General features: G+C 43.1%; 2 protein-coding genes across 8 annotated transcripts; both read left to right on the plus strand.

The window, feature by feature from the left end:
- Positions 1–76: 76 nt before the first annotated feature.
- Positions 77–12005, plus strand: MFN2 (mitofusin 2). 2 transcript variants are annotated; one of them, XM_088066406.1, is made up of 19 exons: positions 77–139; positions 613–767; positions 1280–1458; positions 2147–2282; positions 2635–2797; positions 3295–3419; positions 3728–3836; positions 3929–4036; positions 4354–4507; positions 4742–4809; positions 4942–5063; positions 5386–5512; positions 5684–5788; positions 6177–6279; positions 6927–7147; positions 7269–7418; positions 7657–7853; positions 8264–8398; positions 9012–12005. In XM_088066406.1, the coding sequence occupies exons 3-19, from the start codon at positions 1284–1286 to the stop codon at positions 9079–9081; spliced, it is 2268 nt and encodes a 755-aa protein (XP_087922532.1). In that variant the 5' UTR covers positions 77–139; positions 613–767; positions 1280–1283; the 3' UTR covers positions 9082–12005. The 2 variants fall into 2 exon arrangements, with proteins under 2 accessions (XP_087922532.1, XP_005528364.1); XM_005528307.3 differs by having other exon boundaries at positions 128–261.
- Positions 12006–12477: 472 nt separating this feature from the next.
- Positions 12478–20148, plus strand: MIIP (migration and invasion inhibitory protein). 6 transcript variants are annotated; one of them, XM_014257307.2, is made up of 10 exons: positions 12478–12969; positions 14009–14166; positions 14289–14460; positions 14965–15429; positions 16068–16170; positions 16593–16704; positions 16919–16983; positions 17419–17548; positions 18838–18942; positions 19238–20148. In XM_014257307.2, exons 3-10 carry the CDS (start codon positions 14290–14292, stop codon positions 19389–19391), a joined length of 1305 nt encoding a protein of 434 aa, XP_014112782.2. In that variant the 5' UTR covers positions 12478–12969; positions 14009–14166; position 14289; the 3' UTR covers positions 19392–20148. The 6 variants fall into 6 exon arrangements, with proteins under 6 accessions (XP_014112782.2, XP_014112781.2, XP_087922534.1 ...); XM_014257306.2 differs by having other exon boundaries at positions 12478–12696; XM_088066408.1 differs by having other exon boundaries at positions 12478–12696; positions 14065–14166.
- The last annotated feature ends 4030 nt before the right edge of the window (positions 20149–24178 follow it).

Below are 24178 nucleotides of genomic sequence, written 5' to 3' on the forward strand. Positions count from 1 at the left end.
GCCGCCCGCCATGACACCCCGGAACTACAGCTCCCAGCGTGTCCCGCGCGCGGCGCGCGGCGATGACGTAGCGTACCCGCGCCTCCCGCGCGACGGCGCCGCGGAGTGACATGGCGGCTGTGTGGGAGCGGCGGTGAAGGTGAGCCCCGGGCGGGGCCGGGTTGGGCCGAGGGGACCCGGAGCTGCTCCAGGCCGGACCAGTCTCTCTGAGGGTCGCCTCCGGAGAAGCAAGGATAGGGACAGGGACAAGGGCAGGGACGGGTGAGTGTCGGACCCTCTGGGACAGGGTCCTGAGGGGGGGCGAGGCAGGTACGAGGAGGGCGCTTCCCGCCCTTTTCTCCCGCCCCGGGGGCTGAGGGAGAGGCGGTGTCCGTCCGGAGCGTCAACCCAGCGCATTCTCTGGGCACCGATATGGTGGGGAAGTACAGCCCAGAGCATCCCTGGGGCATTACAGGATGGCGGGGGAGCGGAGCCTGGAGCATTCCCCGGGCACACCGGGATGGCGGGGAAGCACAGCCCAGAGCATCCCTGGGCACACCGGGATGGCGGGGGAGCAGAGCCCGTGAGGAGCTCGGTAGCCTGTGTCCCTCATCCGCGGTCACTCTGCCACAGGGGTGGAGACCGGCTGGACTCGGCGCCGCTGAAGGAGCTGCGGGACGGAGTGCGGCCGGGGCGAGGGAGAAGGCAGGGCAAACTGCTGCCATTTGTCTTCGAGAGGGCCTCAAGCTGGCCATGCCTGACTTGTGAAAACGTAACTCATCCTGAAAGTAAGCGGAGGATGGGGAGGAGTGATCACTTGGAGCCTGTTTATTGGAAGGGAGAAAGAGTTTTGAGGTTTTTTCCTGATACATGAGTTGTATGAACTGGAACAATTTCTTTGTGAAGGAAAGAAGATAGTTCTTAAAATTTATATTTATCTAGTTCTTGTAAAGATGCTCAGTTCGATCACAGAATCGTGGAACAGTTTGGGTTGGAAGGGACCTTAAAGATTATCCAGTTCCACTCCCTGCTAGAGGCAGGAGCACATTCTGCCAGACCAGGTGGATCAAGTCCTGTCCAACCTGGCCTTGAGCACTTCCAGGGATGGAGTAGCCACAGCTTCACTGTGAAACCTGTGCCAGGGCCTCCCCACCCTCACAGGGAAGAATTTCTTCCCAATATCCCATCTAACCCTGCCCTCTGTAAGTGGAAAGCCTTTCCCCCTTGTCCTGTCACTACACCCCCTTGGGTAGCTGTTGACACTTGGTGACACTGGTCTTTACTGGATTTTTCCCTGTAGCGCAATGTCCCTGCTGTTTACTCGTTCCAACCCAATAGTTGCAGTGAAGAAGGATAAAAGACACATGGCTGAGGTAAATGCTTCTCCACTTAAACATTTTGTCACTGCAAAGAAGAAAATCAATGGTATCTTTGAACAGTTGGCTGCATACATCAACGAGAGCTCCTCATTCCTAGAAGGTAAGCTGAGTTCTTGAGCTACGAGTGTGTAACAGTGCTCTGCCATGTAAGATTTCCCCCAAAACATGCACCAAACCCCCTCAGTCAGTCAAATGGCACTGCCAAATCTGTGCTTATTTATACATGTGTGTCTGTCTATACAGTCATGTTTGTAAGAGAAACTGAAAATTGTTTTGTTGAATTTGGGTGGAGTTCAGTTTCTTATTTTGAAGATGAGAAGTTCATGCATGTTAAGAAACTGAGCTAGTTAGGGAGCTATGGTTGATTTTTATGCTTGGATGTTTTTTAATTAATTACACAACCCCAAGAGGGTTTTTTTGCCTATAATCCTTTAAATATTCTTGCCTGAACACATCATTGCTACTGACATGTAACGTACGCCAGTAATTGGTTTTAACAGCTTAAGGCACAGACAGATTTTATCTCTAAGGGTGCTGGACTGTTTGCAGTGTTGGCTGTTCTGTTCAAGGCTGTCCCATGAATGGGAATGGTTGAGATACACAAAGGAGTCCAGCTGATAAATGCTATTGTAGAATTGCTTCAGGGTGTCACTGCCTATGTCAGGATCACTCCCATGAGCTGTGGGACACAGATAAATGTTCAGTGTTACCGTCACAGAGAGAGGTTTCACCCAGGACTGACCCAGATGGCTTCTGGCATTTAGAGACATGATCTATTTTGATTTTAGAAACACACAAGAATGCAGAGCTTGATCCTGTCACCACAGAAGAGCAGGTACTGGAAGTCAAAGGCTACCTGTCAAAAGTCAGTGGTATTAGTGAAGTGTTGGCAAGACGGCATATGAAAGTTGCTTTTTTTGGGAGGTGAGTCAAGTGTTTGTGTTGCCTACACCCCCTATTCAGTAAAGCATTTGAGTACTGTAGCTGGCAAAAAATACTAATATAAACACCAGCGCTTTAGCTTCTGCTTGTAATGTCCACATCCTTGATACAGGTGCTCTTTTAAATTTGAAACAGATGTTGTATCATGTAAATCTTCAATTTGAACAATTCTTAAAACAGGGAAATAGAAAAGTCTTTTTGCAGGTTGCCTCTGGCACCTAAATTGTTAATGGCTCTGATATAGCTTGGCTTTAGAGAACTTGCTTTTGTAATATCGAAATGAGCACACCTGGCTCATTGGAAACCTGAAACGTTGTCCTTAATCTGACTGCAGGACAAGCAATGGGAAGAGCACTGTGATAAATGCCATGCTGTGGGACAAAGTTCTTCCTTCAGGAATTGGACACACCACCAATTGCTTCTTGCGTGTGGAAGGGACAGATGGACACGAGGCTTTCCTGCTGACAGAAGGCTCAGAGGAAAAGAAGAGTGTTAAGGTACAATTTCCTTAAGGATAAGGTTAAGGATAAGAGCTCTTCAGAAATGTCAGAAAAGGGAAGAAAAAAATTAAGAAATTTCACAGCTAAGAATTGTAATCATTAAAGGAGATGAAGAATGTTAGATGTAGGAAGTAAGGAATGAAGCAGGTTGCAGGATGGGGACTTGTTCATTTTATGAAAGAGATCGATATGTTGCATTTATTAGTGATAGCAGGGAACAATGACTCAGGAATTTCTGAGCCTTGTATAACTGTTGGAATCACAGACTTGATAATTCCTCGGTAGCATTTCCTGAGAGGAGAAATCTCTCATAAACTCTCACTAGCAGTTGACCTTTTACTAGGACACTCAAGGTTTTATGTGAAAAACCTTCCAGAGAGAAAATAATTTTAGCTTTAGCTTTATCTCAAATTGTCTGTGAACAGCCCTGAAGAGAGGTTAATTGTGTTAGTGGGTCTTGGCATACAGGAAATATTGTTTCCATCTTTTTGCAGACAGTAAACCAGCTGGCTCATGCCCTTCATCAAGATGAACATCTGAATGCTGGCAGCCTAGTCAGTGTAATGTGGCCCAATTCCAAATGTTCTCTCTTAAAGGACGACCTGGTGCTGATGGACAGGTGAGAAATAGCTTTCTTTCCTTCCCTGCTTATCACAGACTAATTAGGGAAATGTTTTCAAATGTATATTTAACAAACATCAAGGGAATTGACCCTGTTCTAATCCAAGACAGTGACCAAAGTCCCTTGTTGTAATTAACAGTGTGATTTTCTTGGTCGTTACTTCCTGTTAGCCTGTAGGTTGTCACCTCAGGGCAGTGTAGCTCAGACATGGGAAATTAATGCTCTGAAAAACTCTTACTAACTTTTTAAATTCGGTTTTTGCTGTATTCACAGCACAGTAATGTCTCATTTCTCTTTATTGTTAGCCCTGGCATTGATGTAACCACAGAGCTGGACAGCTGGATTGACAAATTCTGTCTTGATGCTGATGTATTTGTCCTGGTGGCAAATTCTGAATCAACGTTGATGCAAACTGTATGTGCAAGTCCACTTGTTCAATGAATTTGGCTAAAGGTTAAAAATATTTGACATATTAATCTAAAGAGGTGTTGTTTCATTTTCCTTAGGAGAAGCAGTTCTTTCACAAGGTGAATGAACGTCTGTCACGACCCAATATATTTATTTTAAATAACCGTTGGGATGCATCTGCCTCTGAACCAGAATATATGGAGGAGGTTTGTGATGTGTTTAAACTAATTCTCTTTGGATGGATATTATGGAGTCTGTTTTGACTCTGGTCCTTGGGGATCAGTACTATGTGTGATTGTTTTACTGGTTGGATTTTTATCACCTTAGCGTGGAGCTTAGAGGGAACATAGAATAGTGATCAGGACATGACTCTTGAAATTTCTGAGCAGGAAATCAAGAGTCTCACAGGGGCCCTTTGAAATTAGGTAACTTCAGATAGGGCATTTGGGTGCCTGGTCTAATCTTTAAGAGATGGATAATGTGGATTTAACTGCATGTGTGGTTTATCATGTTTATCCCTCAGGTGCGCCGGCAGCACATGGAGCGGTGCACCAGTTTCCTGGTGGATGAGCTGGGTGTGGTGGATCGAGCCCAGGCAGGGGATCGGATTTTCTTTGTGTCTGCAAAAGAAGTGCTGAATGCCAGGATTCAGAGGGCTCAAGGGATGCCAGAAGGAGGTGAGGAAAGCTAGCAGAAATTTACCATTGACTTACAGAGAAGAAAATAGAGAGTATCATGAAAAAATGTATGAAACTGGGGAAGGCCAAATTATTAATAAGGCAATCACAACAGAAGGGGTGACTTAGCACTTTTGCATTGGCTTCAGTGTAAAGCAAGAGCATTTCCTGATGTCCAATATCTGATTGCTTTCTCAAAATTTAAGTGGTTGTTTTGTGTGTTCCTTCTCTCAGGTGGAGCATTGGCAGATGGATTTCAAGTAAGAATGCTTGAATTTCAAAGCTTCGAGAGAAGGTTTGAGGTGAGCATGACGTGTGCTGACCTTTCGTTGGATTTTACTCCTGAAAGACTGGCACTTGTGGGGACACATTTTGGAAAGCTGTGTTAGTATGGTCCTGCCTGCTGCTAATCTTGGGCTGCCTTTTGTATACAGGAATGTATCTCACAGTCAGCAGTAAAAACAAAATTTGAGCAGCATACGGTGAGAGCAAAGCAGATCGCGGAAGATGTTCGCCTCATCATGGACTCTGTGCATGTTGCTGCCCAGGAACAGCGGTGAGAGCTGATGCTTGGTGCTTGCATAACTGAAGTTTGTGTTCTGGGAGAGATGTAAGGGAATGTGAGCATTTGAAATGCAAAGTAGAATACAGTGTGTTTGAGAGCAGGAAAGACACGTATTGGTGGTCTTGCTTCTAGTGAATTATGGAAGTATTGGGAAAAGGACCTTATTTTTGTCCTGTGCCATGACTGTGTAATGTGTTGCAGATATTTTGTTACTGGGCAGGAAAATCTGTCGTATTTCTGGAATTCAAATATATTTATAGATTGAAAATGTATTTATCTGGCATTTTGATGGACAGAGTTTTTTTTCCACCAGAGTTTACTGTCTGGAAATGCGAGAGGAACGTCAGGATCGCCTAGGTTTTATTGACAAACAGCTGGAGCTCCTCACTCAAGACTACAAGCGGAAAATCAAACAAATCACTGAAGAGGTGGAAAGGCAGGTAAGGAGGAGTGTCTGCAGAAAACTGGATTGTCTGAAATGGCTGCCAGCATGGTGGGGAAAATGTGCAGTGCTGACAAAGCTTTGAAGTACTAGAACTGTGGGAGTTACAGATGGGAAGGGGAGAAAAGCTTTCAGAAACTCTATTTTCTCTCCTATGCTGTTTCCCTAGGTGTCAAATGCAATGGCAGAAGAAATCAGACGGCTTTCAGTGTTGGTAGATGAATACCAAGCAGACTTCCATCCATCTCAAGTAGTTCTTAAAGTCTACAAGAGTGTAAGTGATGTTTGCTTTAGCAATTTAAGAGACCTTTTTTAGCTCTGATTAATTATGCCAGCTCATTGAGATGTTTAACAGTCTTCCAACTAGAATATGAACTAGAGCTTTAGTTTTTTAATAACCTCAGTAATAAATTGATTCACATTATATAGATTGAACAGAACTTTTTTTGAACTAAAGAGTCCATGTGAAATTTTTTTGATTTGCCTTTTCACCCCCTTCACTGAAAAATGGGGGAAGTATGAAATTAATGTCAGAACACTGGGCAGACAGATTGTGCCCTCCTGTTCTGGGAGGGTCTTTTTAACTAGTAAGCTCTAGCACCTTCAGCCTGCATCTTAGCCATGTTTATTCTAATCTTAATAACCCTCTCTTTCTTTGTCAGGAGCTGCATAAACACATAGAGGAAGGCCTGGGCCGTAACATGTCAGATCGTTGCTCCAGTGCTATCACAACTTCCCTGCAAACAATGCAGCAAGAAATGATAGGTCAGTTCCACAGGCAATATTGCCCTTTCTCTTCCCTTGAATTGCAGTGCAAAATAACTAGGTGGATGTTCTGGGTTTCTCATTAATTCAGTGGCTGATGTGCAGCTGGCTCCATCTTAGCTTCCATCTTGAGGAGTAATGCTGTTGTGTTGAGGATTAATTCTGTGTCTGAACTTGTGCAGTGATTTCCTAAGGAATATGTACAGTCACAGTGTAATCCTCATGACAGAGAGGAACTCTGGCTTTGGAAATTTGGGAGATTCTTACACCAAATCCTAACGAAATACAAATGACTTGTAACTAGGTGCCTGTCTGAGTATGGGACTAAGGTGCCTAAAGACTTGCAGAACTGGGTTTCAGATTTTGTTTTCCAAGGTTTTGCTAATCTGTAAACTTCACCAGCTACCTGTAAGGATTTTGGAGGGTCTGTGGAAAGATTTCCTTCTGGGTTGAAGAACCAAGAATTGAATAATAATTGATGATGTATCTCTTACTTCGCAGCATGCTTGGCTTGTGAAATTTAACGCACTAAGTAAACTAACTGTGGAGGATGAAACAAGCCATAAGCACCCTGATATGGAATATGAGACCAGTTAATTCTTGTGAACTCAACAGCCATTTTCTGCATGTTTTTGTTTTCTGTGTAGATGGTTTAAAACCCCTCCTCCCAGTCTCTGTGCGGGGCCAGATGGATATGTTAATTCCTCGGCAGTGCTTCATGCTCAGCTATGATCTGAACTGTGACAAGCTTTGTGCCGACTTCCAGGAGGATATAGAATTCCATTTCTCTCTTGGATGGACGATGCTGGTGAACAGATTTTTGGGACCAAAGAATGGTCGTCGGGCCTTGATGGGCTATAATGATCAGGTAGATTACCTCATAGATATTTATTATTTCAGTGGCTGCTGAAGTTCCTTTGGTGGGAAGAGCAGTGGTTCACATTTTTTTCTCTCCTCTGATTTTGTTTTGTCTCTGCTTTTCTAATCAGGTTCAGCGCCCTTTAACACCAGCAAATCCCAGTCTGCCTCCTTTGCCTCAGGGTTCTATGACCCAGGAAGAACTCATGGTGTCCATGGTGACTGGACTGGCCTCTTTAACTTCCCGAACTTCCATGGGGATCATTGTGGTTGGTGGTGTGGTAAGTGTGCATTCTAGGCAGCATTTTTATAACTTAAGTTGGAGCACTGATGTAAAAAGCACTTGCACTACCAAATCCTGTAGATATTTGCTATTCACAGATAGTGACCTATTTTCTCCTTTGATCTTCCATTTGAATATAGTGAGCTGATTTTGCAATGCTCTGTGCACCATTGTTGGGAGTGAGCATCAGTCTGAGATGATGACTGTGTAATTTATTTTCCTTTGTGTTTCTTTAGGTCTGGAAGGCTGTGGGTTGGAGATTGATTGCTCTCTCTTTTGGCCTTTATGGGCTGCTCTATGTGTACGAGCGCCTCACCTGGACCACCAAAGCCAAGGAGAGAGCTTTCAAGCGGCAGTTCGTGGAGTATGCTGGGGAGAAACTGCAGCTCATCGTCAGCTACACAGGCTCAAACTGCAGCCACCAAGTCCAGCAGTGAGTTCCCTATATTCCTTATGGAAATTCTGTTGTTTGGGGTTTTTTTTTAATGCTAATCCTTGTTAAAAATGAAGATAACTAAAATTAAAAAATAAAGATAAATAAAGATTCCTTGTTAAAAATAAAGATAACTTCATGCTGAATTCTAGATTTAAAAAAATGTAATCACACATATTTTAGAATAATATTACTTTTATTTTGACTATGTAGTGTTTGGGTGCTGTTAGGCATTAGTCTTAATGTACTTCCATGCCTCAAATCAAAATGCTCTGACATATTCTTGTGCAGAAGTGGAAAGATGAGTGTCTGAGTCACGATACCATCATCCCATTCATCAAAAGGATTTATTCCTTGAATGTGCTGCTTGATCTTGCTTTCCATCATATTCAACTCTTCTTGTTTCATAGAGAGCTTGCTGGAACGTTCGCTCATTTGTGTCAGCAAGTGGATGTCACACGGGAGAATCTTGAGCAAGAAATTTCTGCCATGAATAAAAAAATTGAAGTTTTGGATTCACTGCAGAGCAAAGCAAAACTGCTCAGGTGAGATTTGATTATTCCATACAATTGTTTTTCATGTGACTGCCCCAGAATGTTCATATGAGCTGTAGTTTAGTTCATTCTGTCTTTGTCATAGCACTTGATGTGCAGGTGTCAGCTTTTTTCCCTACCAAGTAATGTTCCCGTTCACTAGGTACTTTCCTATGGACTGTTGACAGTCATTTCAAGCTTCTGTCTCACAAACCACCTTTTTCTTCCTGTTTTTTATTTGTTTGGAATTACAGTTCCTTCCAAATTATGAAAACATACAGTCTTCCACTCCTACAAACTCCTTCAGGCCCTTAAAAAATTACACAAAAAGTCTTGCCTTCACCTTTGTATGCAGTTACCTGCAGAGGCTGTTGGGAAGACTTCTTCAAACATTCCTTACCTACACAGTAAGACCAGTGTGAAGTTGTGTCCAAGATCTCTGAACCTCAGAGCTTAGGGACTGACAGCAGGCAAGCATTCTTGACCTGCAAGGAATGGCAGCAGCCTTTTGGAATGAACCTCTGGCACTCCATGTCTTGCCATGTACTTGTTTTTGTTGCACTTCTTTCTGACTGGCTTGAGAAGAGCTGTTTCATTCACCTAACAAAAGTTTCTGTCCTTGCAGGAACAAAGCAGGTTGGCTTGACAGCGAGCTCAACATGTTCACACATCAGTACCTGCAGCAAAGCAGATAGTGTGAGAAGAGAAAAACAAGAGTTTTCCTTCAGTCCTCTCTTAATTACTGCAGAGAACATGGTGGGTGATGGAATTCCCTAAAGGGAATGAGCAAGAGCACATCGCTGTGTTTCCAGTTGCTGTGTGAACAGTAGGATTCTGCTTCCCTGTTCTGTGTCCCACCTCTAAACACTAGCTGTTAATAACTCTTCTTTTTCCTTGTGAGACCAGCCTACTTGAGGAGGAGTGTGTGCTTTATACATTTACAGGGGGCTTTTACTGTTCTTCATTTTGCTTTAAACAAATTTAAAGCAGTCAAGCAAATGTTTGTCAAGTTGAAAGTTATTATGACACATCTTTATGGAGTCATTTGTTTTACTTCATAAAGACAAAACTTTTGACTTCTAAGCCCCAGGTTGATGTATGTGTGACAAGCAGCTGTTTGACTAAACACAGATCCCACGCACACAGACGTGATGGTTTCACAAAGCATTTATAGCCCACACAGGCTTGTCTCTGAGGTTAATATTCCATTATTCTAGAACATAACAGAAAATCACAATGTCCCTTCATAGAAAGGTTTATTGCTCTCAGGATGCTTAAACCTGTGAATAAAACCCAGTTCTCTTCTGGAGCAAGAGGGACTAAGATTTTGCTTTGGTAAGCTTAGTGAATTTGGAGTTAGTTTCTTCCTCCTAAGAGCTCTTTAATAACACAGTCCTGCCCATTTCCTGTCATGGACAAATAGTTTGCAAGGACAGAACTAGTTCCTGTGAAGGAGCTAATTTGGAATAATTTGGCAGTTTGTTGAGGAGGAAAACTAGGAAAGAGAAGCCAGTTGACAGAATGTAAAGCACTGCACTATGAGCTCAGTTGATGAATGTGGGTTTTCTTTGGAAAAGCACAGCTGTGTTTCTGGAAGCAGGCCTGTGGAATTCCATTACCACTATTTGGCCACAAGAACAGCATGTGGATTTCACGCTGTAAGAGATGTTGCTTCATGTAGAGTTCCCACAGGATGTTACAGTCCGGGCAGCAATAGGATTTGATATGTTTCTCTTCTGTTAAAAGTACCAGAACCTGCTGGCAAGTACAGCTCCTCTGGGGTGGGGGAGTCGTGGTCTTGTAGGTCATGCCAGGTCAAGAATGGCTTAAAGCAACTTGTTTTTTTTTCAATACATTCTTTATTTGCAAATACATGAAATAAATTGTTGAGTTTTGCCCTGATGCATTTGGAGTATAATATTTGGTAATTGTAAGGACTTGAGTCTCTTCCTGTTGGAATTGATAGAGAAGAAATTATTGCTGATTTTAGAAACCTGAGTAGGATTAAGTTCCTCTGTTGCAAGCTTCTTTTCCTCTTTGTGGGTCAATATTTTGCCATGTGTTGGTTATAATCTTTCTGTTGCCTACAAAATGTCTGAGGAATCCAGGATCAGATCCTGTAGTTCTGAGGTTAGTGACAACCTAAATTTCTTCAACATCACACACAGAATATGGGCTATCTCTGATCAGGTCCCAGCTGAATTCAGAATTACTGAGCAGTGAGGTGTTTTTCTTATTGACAAAGAGACTTTTCCCTTGGAAATGGCTTTAGGAGTTCTCCTTCATGCTCAGGTGTGAATATATGCACCTGTGTATATAGTCCTGTGTTTTTCATATCAGGGAAGTTTCAGAAAGAAGCTGCCTGATACTTGAGGGAATAAAAATAGTGAAATGTCAGTAACTACTTCTTAGGTAAAGCTATTCTGAGATTTGCAGAAAGACTTGAAGTGTCTTGATTGTGTAGGAGCTGGTGGTGAGACTCTTTCATCCCTGGAATGCAGAAATGAAACAAACCTTTCCCTTCCAGTAGTGCTTTGACTCCAACTCAAACTGAAAAGCTGTTTATATCAGAAAGTTTTTTTGACGTTGACTGGGTTCCTCAGGCATCCACTAGGATGGGAATATAGATTTGCAAGAATGAAATTCAAGTCCTTTCTTCTGGAAGTGTGTACTCTGAGCTTGTGCTGAAGTATATTGGAGTAAGTGGAATCACCTAGTCTTATTCTAGTGTAGGTCTGGTTGAAAAAATTTGAATCTTTAGTCTCTCAAGATGTCACATACACAGTTATAATAATCTATGTTCTGTTCTATTCAGTTGAAATCTTAAGTGCATCCCTAATACACAAGGATATTGTCAATTCCAGGTCAAGGCAGAGGATGATGTACTACTGCTCAGCAGCTCATGACTACTTGAAATGCTGACCTTGCTTTTGAAGAGGTAGTGTTAGCATCTCCCCAGTGGGCCCTTAGGGGAAATCTGATAAATGAGTTGATCTTTAAGCCAGTGTCTTATCTGTGAAGGGAAAAGAGATTGGTGGGTTCTTAGAACCTGGTGTCTTGCTGCTGTGTGTGTGTGACTCTGCTCAGGCCGGGCTGCTGTCAGCATTTTCACTGCAGAGCTGAAGCCTAACCTACAGAACGGGGGAAAGAACCACTTGAACTTTTTCAGAAGCAAAGCTGCTAACATGTGTGGGTGTAGCCCTTGTCCTGGAAGTCAAGTGATCAAGAATCAAACTTTTAACAGACAGGCCTATAAGCTGGATTTGTCTGAAACAAATTACAGCTGTACTTCTTTAATTGAGAGTGGTGGAAGAATGAACACTAGCATGAGGAGTTTGTTCTCTTCTGATTTTCATGAAGAATGCTAAACTATTCCTTAAAACAGGTAATTCCAAAAACAGTCTTCCCCAATCTCCCATTAAAGAAGGTCAGCTAAAAGCACTTTTATCTTATTGCTGCTACTTACTTTTCCTGTTGCATTATGTTGATGGAGCTCTTTGAAATACTCTTACCAGTGAAGTTTCTCTCTGCTGTATTTAAGGTGATAAATTTGCATGAGTTAGTCCTGTAACAGTGCTGTAAACAATGGAAACCAAAATAAAAATTAATTGGAAAAACATTTCTCCTGATGTGTCCTGCACATTGTGATACAGTGTAAGTTTATCAGCTTACCATCAGTATGTATAGCTTTGCTGCTTTGTGGTACTGAATTGCATGTTTGACAATTCTTTCAAAACTTTTTCTGTGTTCTTACTTTGAAAATTAACAAGGAGACCAGTGATACCGAATTGTCGGATAGAAAATTTTAGTTGTACTAAAATTGTGGTATTGAATCAATGATTTCTGGAGAACACTGTAGGAAGTAATAGTGACTATTCAGTTTCAGCGGCCTGCGAGTGTGCTAGATCAGTATCCTCAGCTGTTAAATTACACCGGGCGGGTTAGAAAAGGGCAGATTTCCCGTGCCAAGTTTTCCAAACGAACGGCTTCCTTCGGTCTGTGGAGGTGCTGGGGGTACACCCCTTCCGCTACGGAGCATTGGGGCGGGCTCCTGCCGCCAGGGCCGGCTCCGGAGCGGCGCCCCCGCCTCCTCCCGGCCGGGCGGGCCCCGCGCAGGCCGGAGCCGCGGGGTGAGACTGCCGCTCGAACGGGACCGGCCGGGGGAATCCCGGCAGGAGCGGCCCGGGCATCCCCGGCTCGTCCCGGGCATCCCCCGCTCGGGCCCGGCTCCCCGGCTCGTCCCGGGCATCCCCCGCTCGGGCCCGGCTCCCCCGCTCGGGCCCCGCTCCGCAGCGGTGAGGGCGGTGCAGGTGGGCCGGGAAACGCCGCAGGGCCTGGCGGGACTCGCGGGCTCCCCGCACGGAGAGAGGGGAGGGTTCACCGTTCTCTGCCGGCTGCCCCTTCTCCTCTTGGAAAAGAAAGGGGAATTTTACATTTCTCGGGCTCTCCCCCCTTCCTCGTGACCTTGGGAGGCCGAAGCGGCGCCGGTGTTGAACAACTTCCTCGCGGGGAGGGAGCTCTCAGCTCCCGAGACAGCCCTTGTTTATTTCTAACTGCGGGAGGCGAAGCTCCTTATCACAGAGGTTTCAAATTAGAGCACTTTCATAAGCTTGAGCCGCGGGGTTGGGCATGAAGGACTTGTAGACTGTGCCAAGAGTGGACCTCATCTGGTAAAACCCTTCCAGAAAGTCCCTTGACTGATGTTATTTTCGGAGTATTTGCTTTCTGATGAGCAATGATGAGAGGATGCTCATCAAAGCTATTAGCTTTGTCCTGTGAAGGCTGTGAGAACTACTCATAAAATTTGTTTTTTTAAAAAAAATGTTTTTTTCAAGTTGTCTCAGATTTAGTGCCTCAACACTGCTATTTCTATTTTCGTGTTCTCTCCCTTATTTTTTGTAAGAAAGAGGTGTTGTAGTTGATTGTTAGCACTGCTCCCACTGCTGTTGTACCGCATGTGCATTTGATTCCTCATGTCCAGTCGCCAGGGTAGCAGACACAAAAACAAATCAGATGAGCTTTGCAGTAGTTTTTGGGGATCCTTGAGAACAAAAGGTCCCAGAGAACCACATCGTTTTCTTGAGAACATAATTTATCAGTCTAGTCAAAAGCAGTGTGGGAGTTTGGGTTTAGGGTTTGCAGCTGTTTTATTTAAAAATCCACTTTCTGCAGATTTAGAGGAGCTCGTGATATTGTAAAGATGTTGAACAGTGTGACAACCTTTCAGTCAAACTAGGCTTTATTTATTTATCCATTTCACCTCCCTCTTTTAATTAAAGGGCATCCCTTTGTGGGATTTAATTTAATTAATTTGTGGGGTTGGAATTGCCAGAACCTGTAGTCCTGGGTCATAGTTGAGCCTTTTGGAGCCTTCCTGCCCAGGGAACATGGAAGACAGCTTTGACTCTGTACTTCTTTTGGATGTAGCAGATGCATTCATATTAATCAGTTATATTTTGAACTTATGAGCATCCTGGTGTTGCCACAATATAAATTTCAATGCTTCAAAGGAACATTACAGCAGAATTACATAAGTATGTCCTAAATAACAGCCTCTAAACCAAATGTCTTTTATTTAGCTTTTTGATGTGAATTTTTCATGTTTACTGTTTCCTCTGTCAGAGTTTCTTTCCTCTGTTAAGTCAGCTCCCAGTTTCTGAGTGCAAAATATTTGACAGTATATCCAAGGGGAGAGAAGCATCTAGTGGTGCTGGTTCTGAGCATAAGGAGCTTTGAGACTGGCTGATTTCTCAGGAGCAGGAATCAACATTTCAACAGCTGTAAGTATTTTTTAGGAAAACTCCCCTGAAAGTGGTTTCACCTGCATCTGCTTCTTCACTTAATGTAGTGAATTTATGTAGTTCACTCTTCCTCTGGCTTTACCTTAATTTTTTTTTTGTAGGATGGACTTAGAGCTTCTGAAGAGGCTGCGCCAGGTCAACCAGGACCTTCTACAAAGGCTGAAAATGAAGCAGGAAGAGATCAGAAAGAGACTTCCCAGCAAGCAACTCCTTCCAGCATCTCTTCAAGGCAGTACAGCTGCTGACAGATGTGTCCCCTCGCCCAGGAGAGTGGTAAGTGTGGTGTCTGTGCTAGAAATTCGGGGAAGAAAATGGGATTCTGTGACAGCAGCTCTGCCTGTGGTGTGGTGCGGTCACAAGAGACATATGGATATGAAAGAGCTCTTAGAAATTGGTATGTGGATTATGGAGTCTGTTAAAAAGGTAGCTGCCCTTTGGATATTGTTTGTTCTGTGGTCTCAGTCTGTTCTTCTGGCAAAGGGTTTGGAGATCAGTTCCTGCCTAAGAAAGGCAAGTTTCTTCTTGTAAGATAGGAGTGAACACTGTGGAACAAGGGCTGAAAGTTCATTAGTTCACAAATTTGAGGAAATTTGTGTTTAGCTGGAAGTGGGTCTCTTCCTTACACTCTCCAGAACATAAGGATTTTTCTTTTTCCCCCACAGGAATTTAAAGGAGTGAACAGACTAGAATGAGAGGTTGATTTAGTGAGAGAAATGTTACTAAAAGTATTTGTAGTCTGACTGATGCTATGTGTTAAGAGAGTTTCTGTCCTTACAGAAGGAAAATCAGGTTGATGCAGTAAAGTCTGCAGCTGATCCTGGAATAATGGTGATTGTGGAACCCAGAGCTGGCCCCAGTTCATCTCTTAAACACACCAGCAGTGACAGAGGGCTACAGCAACAACAAACAAGGACACAGGAAGGAGCAGGTTTCGATTCCAGCTTTCCTGGGAAAGAGAAGAATGTTACACCAGTGCCTACAATCGTTACGTGTGGCAGAGAAATCTCCAGAGTAGATGAGGATGGCCATGCTCAAGGAAGACCAGAGAAAGAATCCTCCCTCCTGGGACCTGGAGAGAACAGAGAACAGTCTGCTCTGCCACATGGTTCCCATGAGAAAACTCATCCAGGGCCATCACTGAGCAGAGAGCAAAATAAAAAGAGCAGTGAGCAGCACGTGGTCATCGGAGAGCCCCATGTCCCTACATCAGTCCTGCTGACATCTCAGTCCAAAGAGTTGAAGGTAAATGTTAAACCAATGCTTTGCTTATTTTCCTAAGTCAACAGAATGATGGGGAGGAAGGGCCAGGAGAATGTTACCTGCCCTATTCCCACCGTGTAAATTGGAAGTTGGGGTCAGAACTGTTCCCATCTGTAGCAGCCAGGGGCTGTTGGCAGTTTGTTCAGGCCCTGCTTTCCTTAACTAGTGAACTGAAAGACCAGAAATCCATAACGTTTCACTTTGAAGTTCCTGTCTTTTGCATGTGTTATCCACGTGCTGAGGGAGAACAGGCAGGTGCAGTGCTGCTGTTCCACAGTTTGTCTCCTTAGGCATGAAGGGCAGGCCCTGGTTCTGATCATCCTCCAAGGCAGAACAGGTTGCCTCATCTTAGGGGATGTGTGTTGTAGCTCAGCATTTTGTTTAAAGCACTAAAAAATCCTGCCTTACTTGGGCAAGTCCCTGCCTCCTCTTTCTCTTTTGTTTATTGACAAGACAAAGGGCTGCTGAGCAAATTACTGGTAGAGGCATAGATAGAATCCAGTTTCAAACTAAGGCACAGCTGTCCTATCTGAACAGCTGCCACTTGTCCCCTCAGCTGTACCTCTGAATGTCCTGTCAGGTGATTAGGAAGTCACAATTTATGAATTGTTTTCTTTCAGAAGGAAGCTTCTCATGTGACTTCACAGCCTGACCCTGAAGAAGATGCCCTAAGTGTCAGCAGCTGCTCTGCCCATCCTTTCCTGGGCTATGACTGGATTGCAGGTGAATCCTAACTCTGATGTGATGTGGTTCTATTAAGAGTTAAAACACCGTTTATGACCCCTTTGAGGTGTGATGGAACTGCTGTCCTAGGGCCAATGGAGCAAGTCCCAGCAAAGGGACAGCTTTGTTTGAGGCCCCTCTCCAGACTAGAGGTGACCTGTGCTCACCTGGAGTGGTGGAGTGGCAGTGGTATGGGAATCCAGGCAGCAAATGGCAAAGGTGAGGTCAGAAGGGATACCAAATACCTGGAATGAATGAATGCCATAAGGGACCCAAACCACACAGTAAACCTCTGGTTTGATGTGATGTTCTGCCCTTCTCATTATCATTATTTTGTTTTGACTGTATCTTGTGAGTCTTGCTTTGATACTTTCCCAAATTTTGTAAATCACTGAACTTTCCTCTTTCCTTGGTGTTCTCAGGGCTCCTTGATATAAAGTCTTCAGTCACAGAAGAATCTGAGCAATACTTCACTGAGCTGCAGGAGTTCAGACAGTCCAACAGAGAAAGCTGTGTTCATCAGCAGGACCTGGAGTAAGGGGGAATGAGGAAGGGCTGAAGCAGCAATTTTCAATCCCTTAGTAATCCCTGTAGTAATGAGAACCGTAGTCTGATTGGAGCAGGACATTGCAAGCTTAGCTTTGAGGGTCTTTATTTACCCTCCCAGTCATGTGTGCTTGGAAAAGGCAGTGCTGTTCAGAGGGCCAGCCCCTCTGTCACTAACTGGTTTTCTTGTGTGTTTCTTTAGGCCCAAGGCTCTGGATTGCACAGGTCCTGAACAGGAACTGGATTTGATAACTGGTTCTCATAAGTGTAAGATCATATTTGTTCCTACTGCAATTTCTATGAATAAACAACTAAGCAGTCTTTACCTGTCATCCTGAGAGAGCACTACATCATGTAAGACCAGCAAGAATGTGTTGTTTTCAGCTGCAGCTTTCCAACCAGATTCAACTTCCTACTCCAAAGATACTTGAGTCTTCTAGGGATCCTCTCTCAATGCCATTTTAACTTGTCAGGGTTTCTTGTAATTGGCTAATGCTTTGTTCCTAAATTGAAGAGGTTGAAGTTTTGGTTTTGCTTTTTAGGAACTTACTTGGGGACAGGAAATATGTAAGATATTTCAGGAAAAGCAGCTCTTTTTATAGAATGCAGGTGTGGCACTGTGATAGAACACAGCTTTTCTGGCTGGGTTCAGGCACCTCGTGACAAACAAGAACTACACTGAAGGTTTGTTGCTCCGTGCAGGTGTTTACTGTTACCGATTAAACCAGCGCCTCTTCACCATCCCTGTGGATTCAGAATCTGCCTGCCATGTGTGTAAGATGCCACGTACCCACCAGCCCTCAGGGACACTGGAAGAGCCAACCCATGTCAGGTAAATAAGAATTACTGCTTTGTAAGAGGCACAGCTCAAGGAAACAAGGGAAGAAAAAGCTGATCAGGTGAAGGAGAAAAGAGCATCATAACAGGTCTGTAGAACAGAAGTTCTGCTCTTTCCAAACAGAGATCTCTTGCTTAAAGACTCCTTACTGATCTTCTCTATAAGCATGAACAGTCTTGAAATCAATGACAAATGCATGTTTTGTCTGAATTTGGCCCAGAATCTGAATGTACACGTAAAGTGTCTACTGCCCTAATCCAAAATGGTTCACTTTGGGGCTAGACCCTTGGTTTCTGAGTGGGAAGGCATGCAGATTCCCTGTGCCTTGGCAGAGGGGTAGGCAGTTCCTTCCCTTGTGTGGTTCCAGGGTCAGCATTCCCAGGTCTGCCCTTTTGCCAGCCTACAAGTACAAAGCCCATCGCAGGAGGAGCTTTGAGCCGGCCGATGATCTAGCACTGCCTTCAGTAAGTCGCTGTCTTCCTGTTGATAGCACTACCCCAGCTGGTCCTTGCTTCATAGCAAGAAGGAAAGAGAATCTGGGACTCATTCCCTTGGCAGAGCTTCCACCTAGAATTCTTGATAAGCATGGGTGAGATACCCAGAACATCCTTTGGTGTGCTCTGAGTTCATGCCTTTGTGTGAGGGACATAAAGTGTATATGATATTTCCAGTGCTTTACACTGCACAAAAGAAAATTCCATGTGGAGCTGTATCCTTTTGGGGCAGATATGCCTGACTTGTTTCAGGCATTGGCCTCTCAACATGATGAAGCACAGCTAAGAGTGCCTCTGTTTGTTTCCACAGATGTTAAGGAGTCTGAAAGGCTCTATGAAGTCTATGAAGTGTTCACAAAATCAGTAGTGGCAAGGGTGGATTTAAAACTGCTGTTGTATTGCTGATCCTGTATTCCAGCCAGTAGTCAGTGCTGCAAGCAGTATTGCTAATCTAACCTAGCCCAGGCCTAGAGATTTCCAGGGAAGAGGTGGGAGGAAGCTTGATTTTGAGGTTTAGGGAACTAGATGAGTCAGCTGAGACAAGTTCAGAGGGGTCAGATACTTGAGTTCATGAAGTGGGAGATCAGTTTAGAAAGCTGAAGAGGGGACAGCTGTGTAGTTCTCATTTATTTGAGATTTCATTTATTTAAAAATGTAAACATTTTAAAAATTTTATTTAAAATAATAGATTAATTACTCACTTAAACCTCCCTCTGCAAAAGTTAGTTCTAAATAATAACAGGCCACAATAGATAAAAAAGGGTAAAGCATTCCCATCTATTTTCACAGCATTGCTTGGCTGGCTGGGAAAACATGGTCCCTTCCAGCAACGCCCTGCTCAGCAGTTTGGATCTGCGAGCCTCACTGGAAGAGAAGCCTTCTCCCTATCCTGTGGTAAGCACAGCCTCCAGAGCCCCAGGAGATGCTGGGAATTCACAGATGGAAATTGTGGCCCTGTCTCTAAAGGGTGTGGTGATTACTGAGGGCTGAGCAAACGAAAATGCCTGGAGGAGTATCTCCTTTACACTACTGGGAAATGTTTTCCTTCTGCTGATTGGTGTGCACAGAGATAAAAGAGCAAGTGGAGCTGAGTTGCAGGCAAAAGCCTGTTCAGCTCACCAGTCTTCATCAAAATGGGAAAAGTCACTTTGGCATTCTTTGATTAATATCCTCTTTATTTGGGTTCCAGGTTCCTGTCCAGGGTGTCAGGAGAAGCCAGAACTGACAAGTTTCTACACCTGCCTCACTTGGCACACCTGAGGTTTAGCAGAGCAAACCAGGACCAAAGACAGCAGCTCTCAGTTCAGAGCCCATTCCCTCCACACTCTGGACCACTGACTTGATTGCCTTGGGAAAGGGATGGGCACAGCACATGGAAACAACTGAGAAACAAAGATATTTGGATAAAAATAAATCTTTGGACTGATTTTCCCCGGTTTTCATAGTCATGCAGTGAGCAGCCAATATACAGATCTGAGTTTGTACAGTCCACTGTGTTCACTTTGCATTTTTTGCCTTTTACAGCTACTTCTGAGCAGCTGCCTGAGCTGTCCCAGCTAGGGCTGGATAAAGTCATGTCCAGGATCAGTAGAGCATCTCCCACCTCAACTGAGTAACCAGCAGTGTAGCATTAACTCTGAATTAATGGTGAGGAACTGGCCTGTGAAGGGCCTGGCTCAGTGCAGTGACACAAATATGTTTATTTCCAAATATTTGAAACATGACACACAATTTTCTAGTGCCTTAAACTTGAGTTCTTCAATAATTTGTAAAAATTTTTAAAGTCCAGTTTATTCTCAGTGCAATGTGTGTAGCTACAGAGTGTGTTACTTCAGAGTAACTTGGAATGTGAAAAAACACCTTAAAGTAAAATGAGATTTTATTCATCAATGAGCTAGATAATACCTTAAAATCTTTGCAAATTTTGCTTGTCTCTACTTTTCCAAGTTTTCTGGAGATAAACCAAAAAAACATTTTAGAACTTTTAAATTGTACCAAACTAAACTACTTCATATAGAATGTGATTTGTTTAAACTTCGTGGACCAATCTTATTTTTCTTGTCTGGAAACAATAAAACTGATGTTTTGTTTTACTTTGAATTTTCTGAAACAGAAATTCCTGCCTCAAACATGTTTTGGGGAGCTAACTTGAGAGAATGAATTTGGTTTGTGCAGCATTTCCAGGGAGAATCAGGACAGGGTGTTGTGGGGGGGGGTTTTGGGGTTCTGGGTTTGGAACACTGAAATGTTCTGAGGCTAAGGATTCCCTAAGCCTCAAAATAATACAAATATTGGACTTGATTGTGTAGGCACAGAACTATGGGATAGCTTGTCTGCTCTCCCTGGAGGTAGGCTTGACCTGGATTTATGTTTTTTCCCCATTTCTAGCACTTAGGAACGTGCTGGTTTAATTTGGGAAGCTGTGTATCCTGTGAATGGCTGGCTCTGGGTGTGCTCATCTCAGTTCTCTTCTGCCTGATGTTTTGGTAGTAAAGCTAGTGGTTTAGTTCCCCTTCCTGATTATTACATGTATATAACACTGATTCATGAGATGGGAAATGCAGCTTTGCTTAATGAGGCAAATTAGATGCAGTAAATTACGTATTTGTGATTGATTTGAACAGGGCAGTGTAGTTCAGCTATTAAAATACAGCTCCCACCTACTTCTCAGAACCAGTGTTAGATGGCCTTTAGTGTTTGTTTGCCTTCTCTTGAGATCATTTTCGTGGTGTCTCAGGTTCAGGTGTTTCTTGCTGTCAGTACATTATAAGAATTAATATCAAGAGTTTTGAATTAATGTAGTGCTGATTTATGTGTTCTGTTTTGTTATGAGCACATCAAGCAGTGACTCTCCCCAGAACTCCCAGGTGAAACAGCTGCATGTGGCTTGAACTTGCTTTTTGAATCATTTGCAAACTTTGATTTTGGGGGCTTTCATCTCTTTGGAACTTGTGTTTTCAAAGTCCATAAAAATTTGTTTGCAGAATGTCTCAAATTTGAAAACACAAGAGAAGTTCTGCCCCTTTTCTTTGGAGTCAAACCCCTCAATTGCACCAGCTCCCTGGATAATGGCTAACCTAAACTAAGGACTTGGTTTTCTCCCTTCCATTGGTTTCTGCAGAGCAAGACTGCCAGGCAGAAGAAAAACACCCTACATTTTTAGGGCTGAGATGCTCAAATTAGTCAAAGAAAAGAAGTTTTACAGTCTTGGGAAAACCTACATCCTGAAAATCTTCCCCTTTGATTCTTTCACAAAAATTATTTGATATTTCCCAAGTTTCTTTTGTTCATGTTCACACAGGAAAGTTCATCTGGCTTCTGTTGTTAAGCTTTAAAGATTTAAAACTCAGCTTTTAGGTGAGGAGAACCAGAGTATCAAGAAGGGATATGAGCTACCCAAAAGGTCTGTGACACTATGGGGAACTAATGAGTCCCACTTCTGTGTTTTAACCACCTGGCCAGTCTTCCCCAAACTTTTTTATTTTCTTTTTGGGATTAAAATGTATATAATAGGAGCTCTTGGTGCTTTTTCTAATTGCTTTACCAAGAGCTTTTTCTATGGAGAATGACCATGTGTAAGTATAGCACCCTTCCAGAAGCTGCAGTCAGAATTACTGAAAGTACAGACATGGTGTGATCTCTCATCTAAGGTCATTTCTCTCTCTCCCTCTCCCTCTCTGTCTCTCCCAGCCTGTGGGCATAGTAATTCTGTGATATGGTTTTGGTTTCTTTCATGGAAGCCTCGTCTTTCTTGAGAGAACTGAGTTCTGTGTCAGCTCTTCTCATTTTTCAGTGTGACTCAAAATGTACTTTAGTTTTGATGCTACTATGGGGGCAGTAAAAGACATTTTATACAGATTTTTTTGCTGTTGTTGCATTAGTTATTTTATCCCTTTATGCAAGGCAGTACTATTAGTTGAGATAATGAAAACAAAGGTATAAGATTTTTCATCCACGTAAAATCTTTCTAAATGACATGTAGAAGTGTAAGTGGAACTTAAGACAGGTTATCTTTATTATTAATGTGCTAAACTCTTTTTTACCTGATGGTAGCCAATTTTAAGCCATTGCTACATTTTAACAAGTGTGCAACAAGAGCTTTAAACCATCTTCATTGTTGATGTTAAGACAGCTCTCAGATCATGTTCTCAAGAGCACCTGCAGTGTATTTAACCCATTAAAGTGACATAATTAAACAGATTGACAAATATTTAATACTAAGAATGAGCAGTGTATGTGCCAGCAAATAAATATCAGAACCAGAGTGTCACAGAGGGACAGAATTTTGCCAGTCTCCGGCATAAATGAGGTTCTATTTCTTCTTTCATGTAGGATTTCAAACACTGTGTCAGCTACAGGCAGTTCAAACCCTGATGGATGTGTGATGTATCTCAGTGAGATCCCAGTGCTGCTCTCCCTCCTGTCTGTCCTCTGGGCTATGGAAAGATTTACTGAGAAGTTCAGTGTTTGGCTTTTCTTACAATGCCTAAAATCAGCGGGATCCTGCGTGCTGTGTTGTTATCACAGTGTCACCATCCATCCCCAGTGCAGCTCTTTGATGGCTAAAATGCCTAAATAGATCAAGAAAGGCTGCAAGATTAATTCTTGGCATTCTTCCTCTCAATTTCTTGTTTTCCTTCTTTTAAACATGAGATTCTTTGCACTTTTCATTGCAGGAAATGCCTTAATTTCCCTTCTCTTTTAATTTGTACCCTAAGGTATGTGGTGTGTATCTCAGCCAGCCCTGCTTTTGGTACTCCTGGGGCTCTTCGGGAAGTTTCAAGCTCTGGCATTGTTTCACCTGGCTAATGAGCAAGAATTTGGTGATTTTTTTGTCAGCATACTGCTGACAAAATGCTCTTGATGTTGTTTCACCGGTCCTACAAGTATGAGCCAGACCCAGGTGATTTATAGGGATCCTTGGAGCACACAGGATGCCAGATGGAAAGTGCCAAAGATGCACACAGAACATAAAGCAGGTACAATTTCTGTGTGTTTAGTAAATTAGTATAACTGACAAGAATCCCCAGTTAGAGGCACAGGTCATGAAGTAACTCCTCCCTGGTTCTACCCTTTCTGAAACCCTCCACCCTCTTAGACAGAAACTGAATTTTGTTTATGAAAATGTTTCTCAGAAAGCTGGTTTCAACCTTGGCTCCCAGAGAGTCAAACCTTGAATCCCCAGGGCTTGGAGCCACCAGGGAATTTATTTTGTCTTTTTGTCTAATAGGGTGGGTAAAATGCTAGCTACAAACACAATAACAGGCTACAGAGCTACAAATATATATTTAAAGAATACAGAGAATATATAAAGGCAAAAATCAACTTGGCATCATTCTGAATAGCAGCACTGACAGACACTGAAATAGAGATTTTAGACAAGGTATTTTTAATATGTATCTTTTTAAATTTCGTGGTCTTTTTCATCTGTCTGACAGAAGTTTAGAGATGACACTTGTCATTTTTTCTTCCCTCATACAGCTAGATGTATATTAATTAGCTGAACATATGTATTCAAAAGCAGAAGAAACCATGGTAAAAGTACAACATGAGACTAAAATCAGCTACTTCAAAATTAGAGAATGTCATGAGTAGTTTTGCTTGTGCACATGTGTAGCAGTGCTCCTTCTGGAGTGTTCCATGGCCAGGCTCTCCGAGCACAGTGAGCAGACATTTCTGAAGGGATGTTTTGGGCACGTGGTGGAGACTTTCCCTTGAGGCTTAGTTGGGTCTCTGCATTCTCTTGCTCCAGGTATCAAGTGGCATTTGAACAACCCCTGACTTGCAGGAGGTTTTCTGAATGAGTTAAACTAGAAAATGCAAAGAAAACTTGTCTGAGAGCATCACTACCTTTAGCACCTAAAGCAAAAAGTGTTCCAAATATACATGTAATAAATAAACATTATAAATAATAACAGCATGCTCACAGGGGCTTCCTCTATTTTCCTGACAGATGTCCTTTGATGCAAGAACAGAGAATAAGGGGTTGATTGTTTGCTTCTATTTGTTCTGTGGGGGTTTTTTTTCATATTAACATAGGAGATTATTTTCTAGGAAATGGAGCCACCATGTAGAGAACAGTAGCGTGGGTTTGTTATAAAATGGAGGTGCTCCTTCCAGTCACTGATAG

The sequence above is a fragment of the Pseudopodoces humilis genome, chromosome 24 (assembly GCF_049639895.1).
Source record: "Pseudopodoces humilis isolate 2021_Gansu_Grassland_sample_001 chromosome 24, ASM4963989v1, whole genome shotgun sequence".
Lineage (NCBI taxonomy): Eukaryota > Metazoa > Chordata > Aves > Passeriformes > Paridae > Pseudopodoces > Pseudopodoces humilis.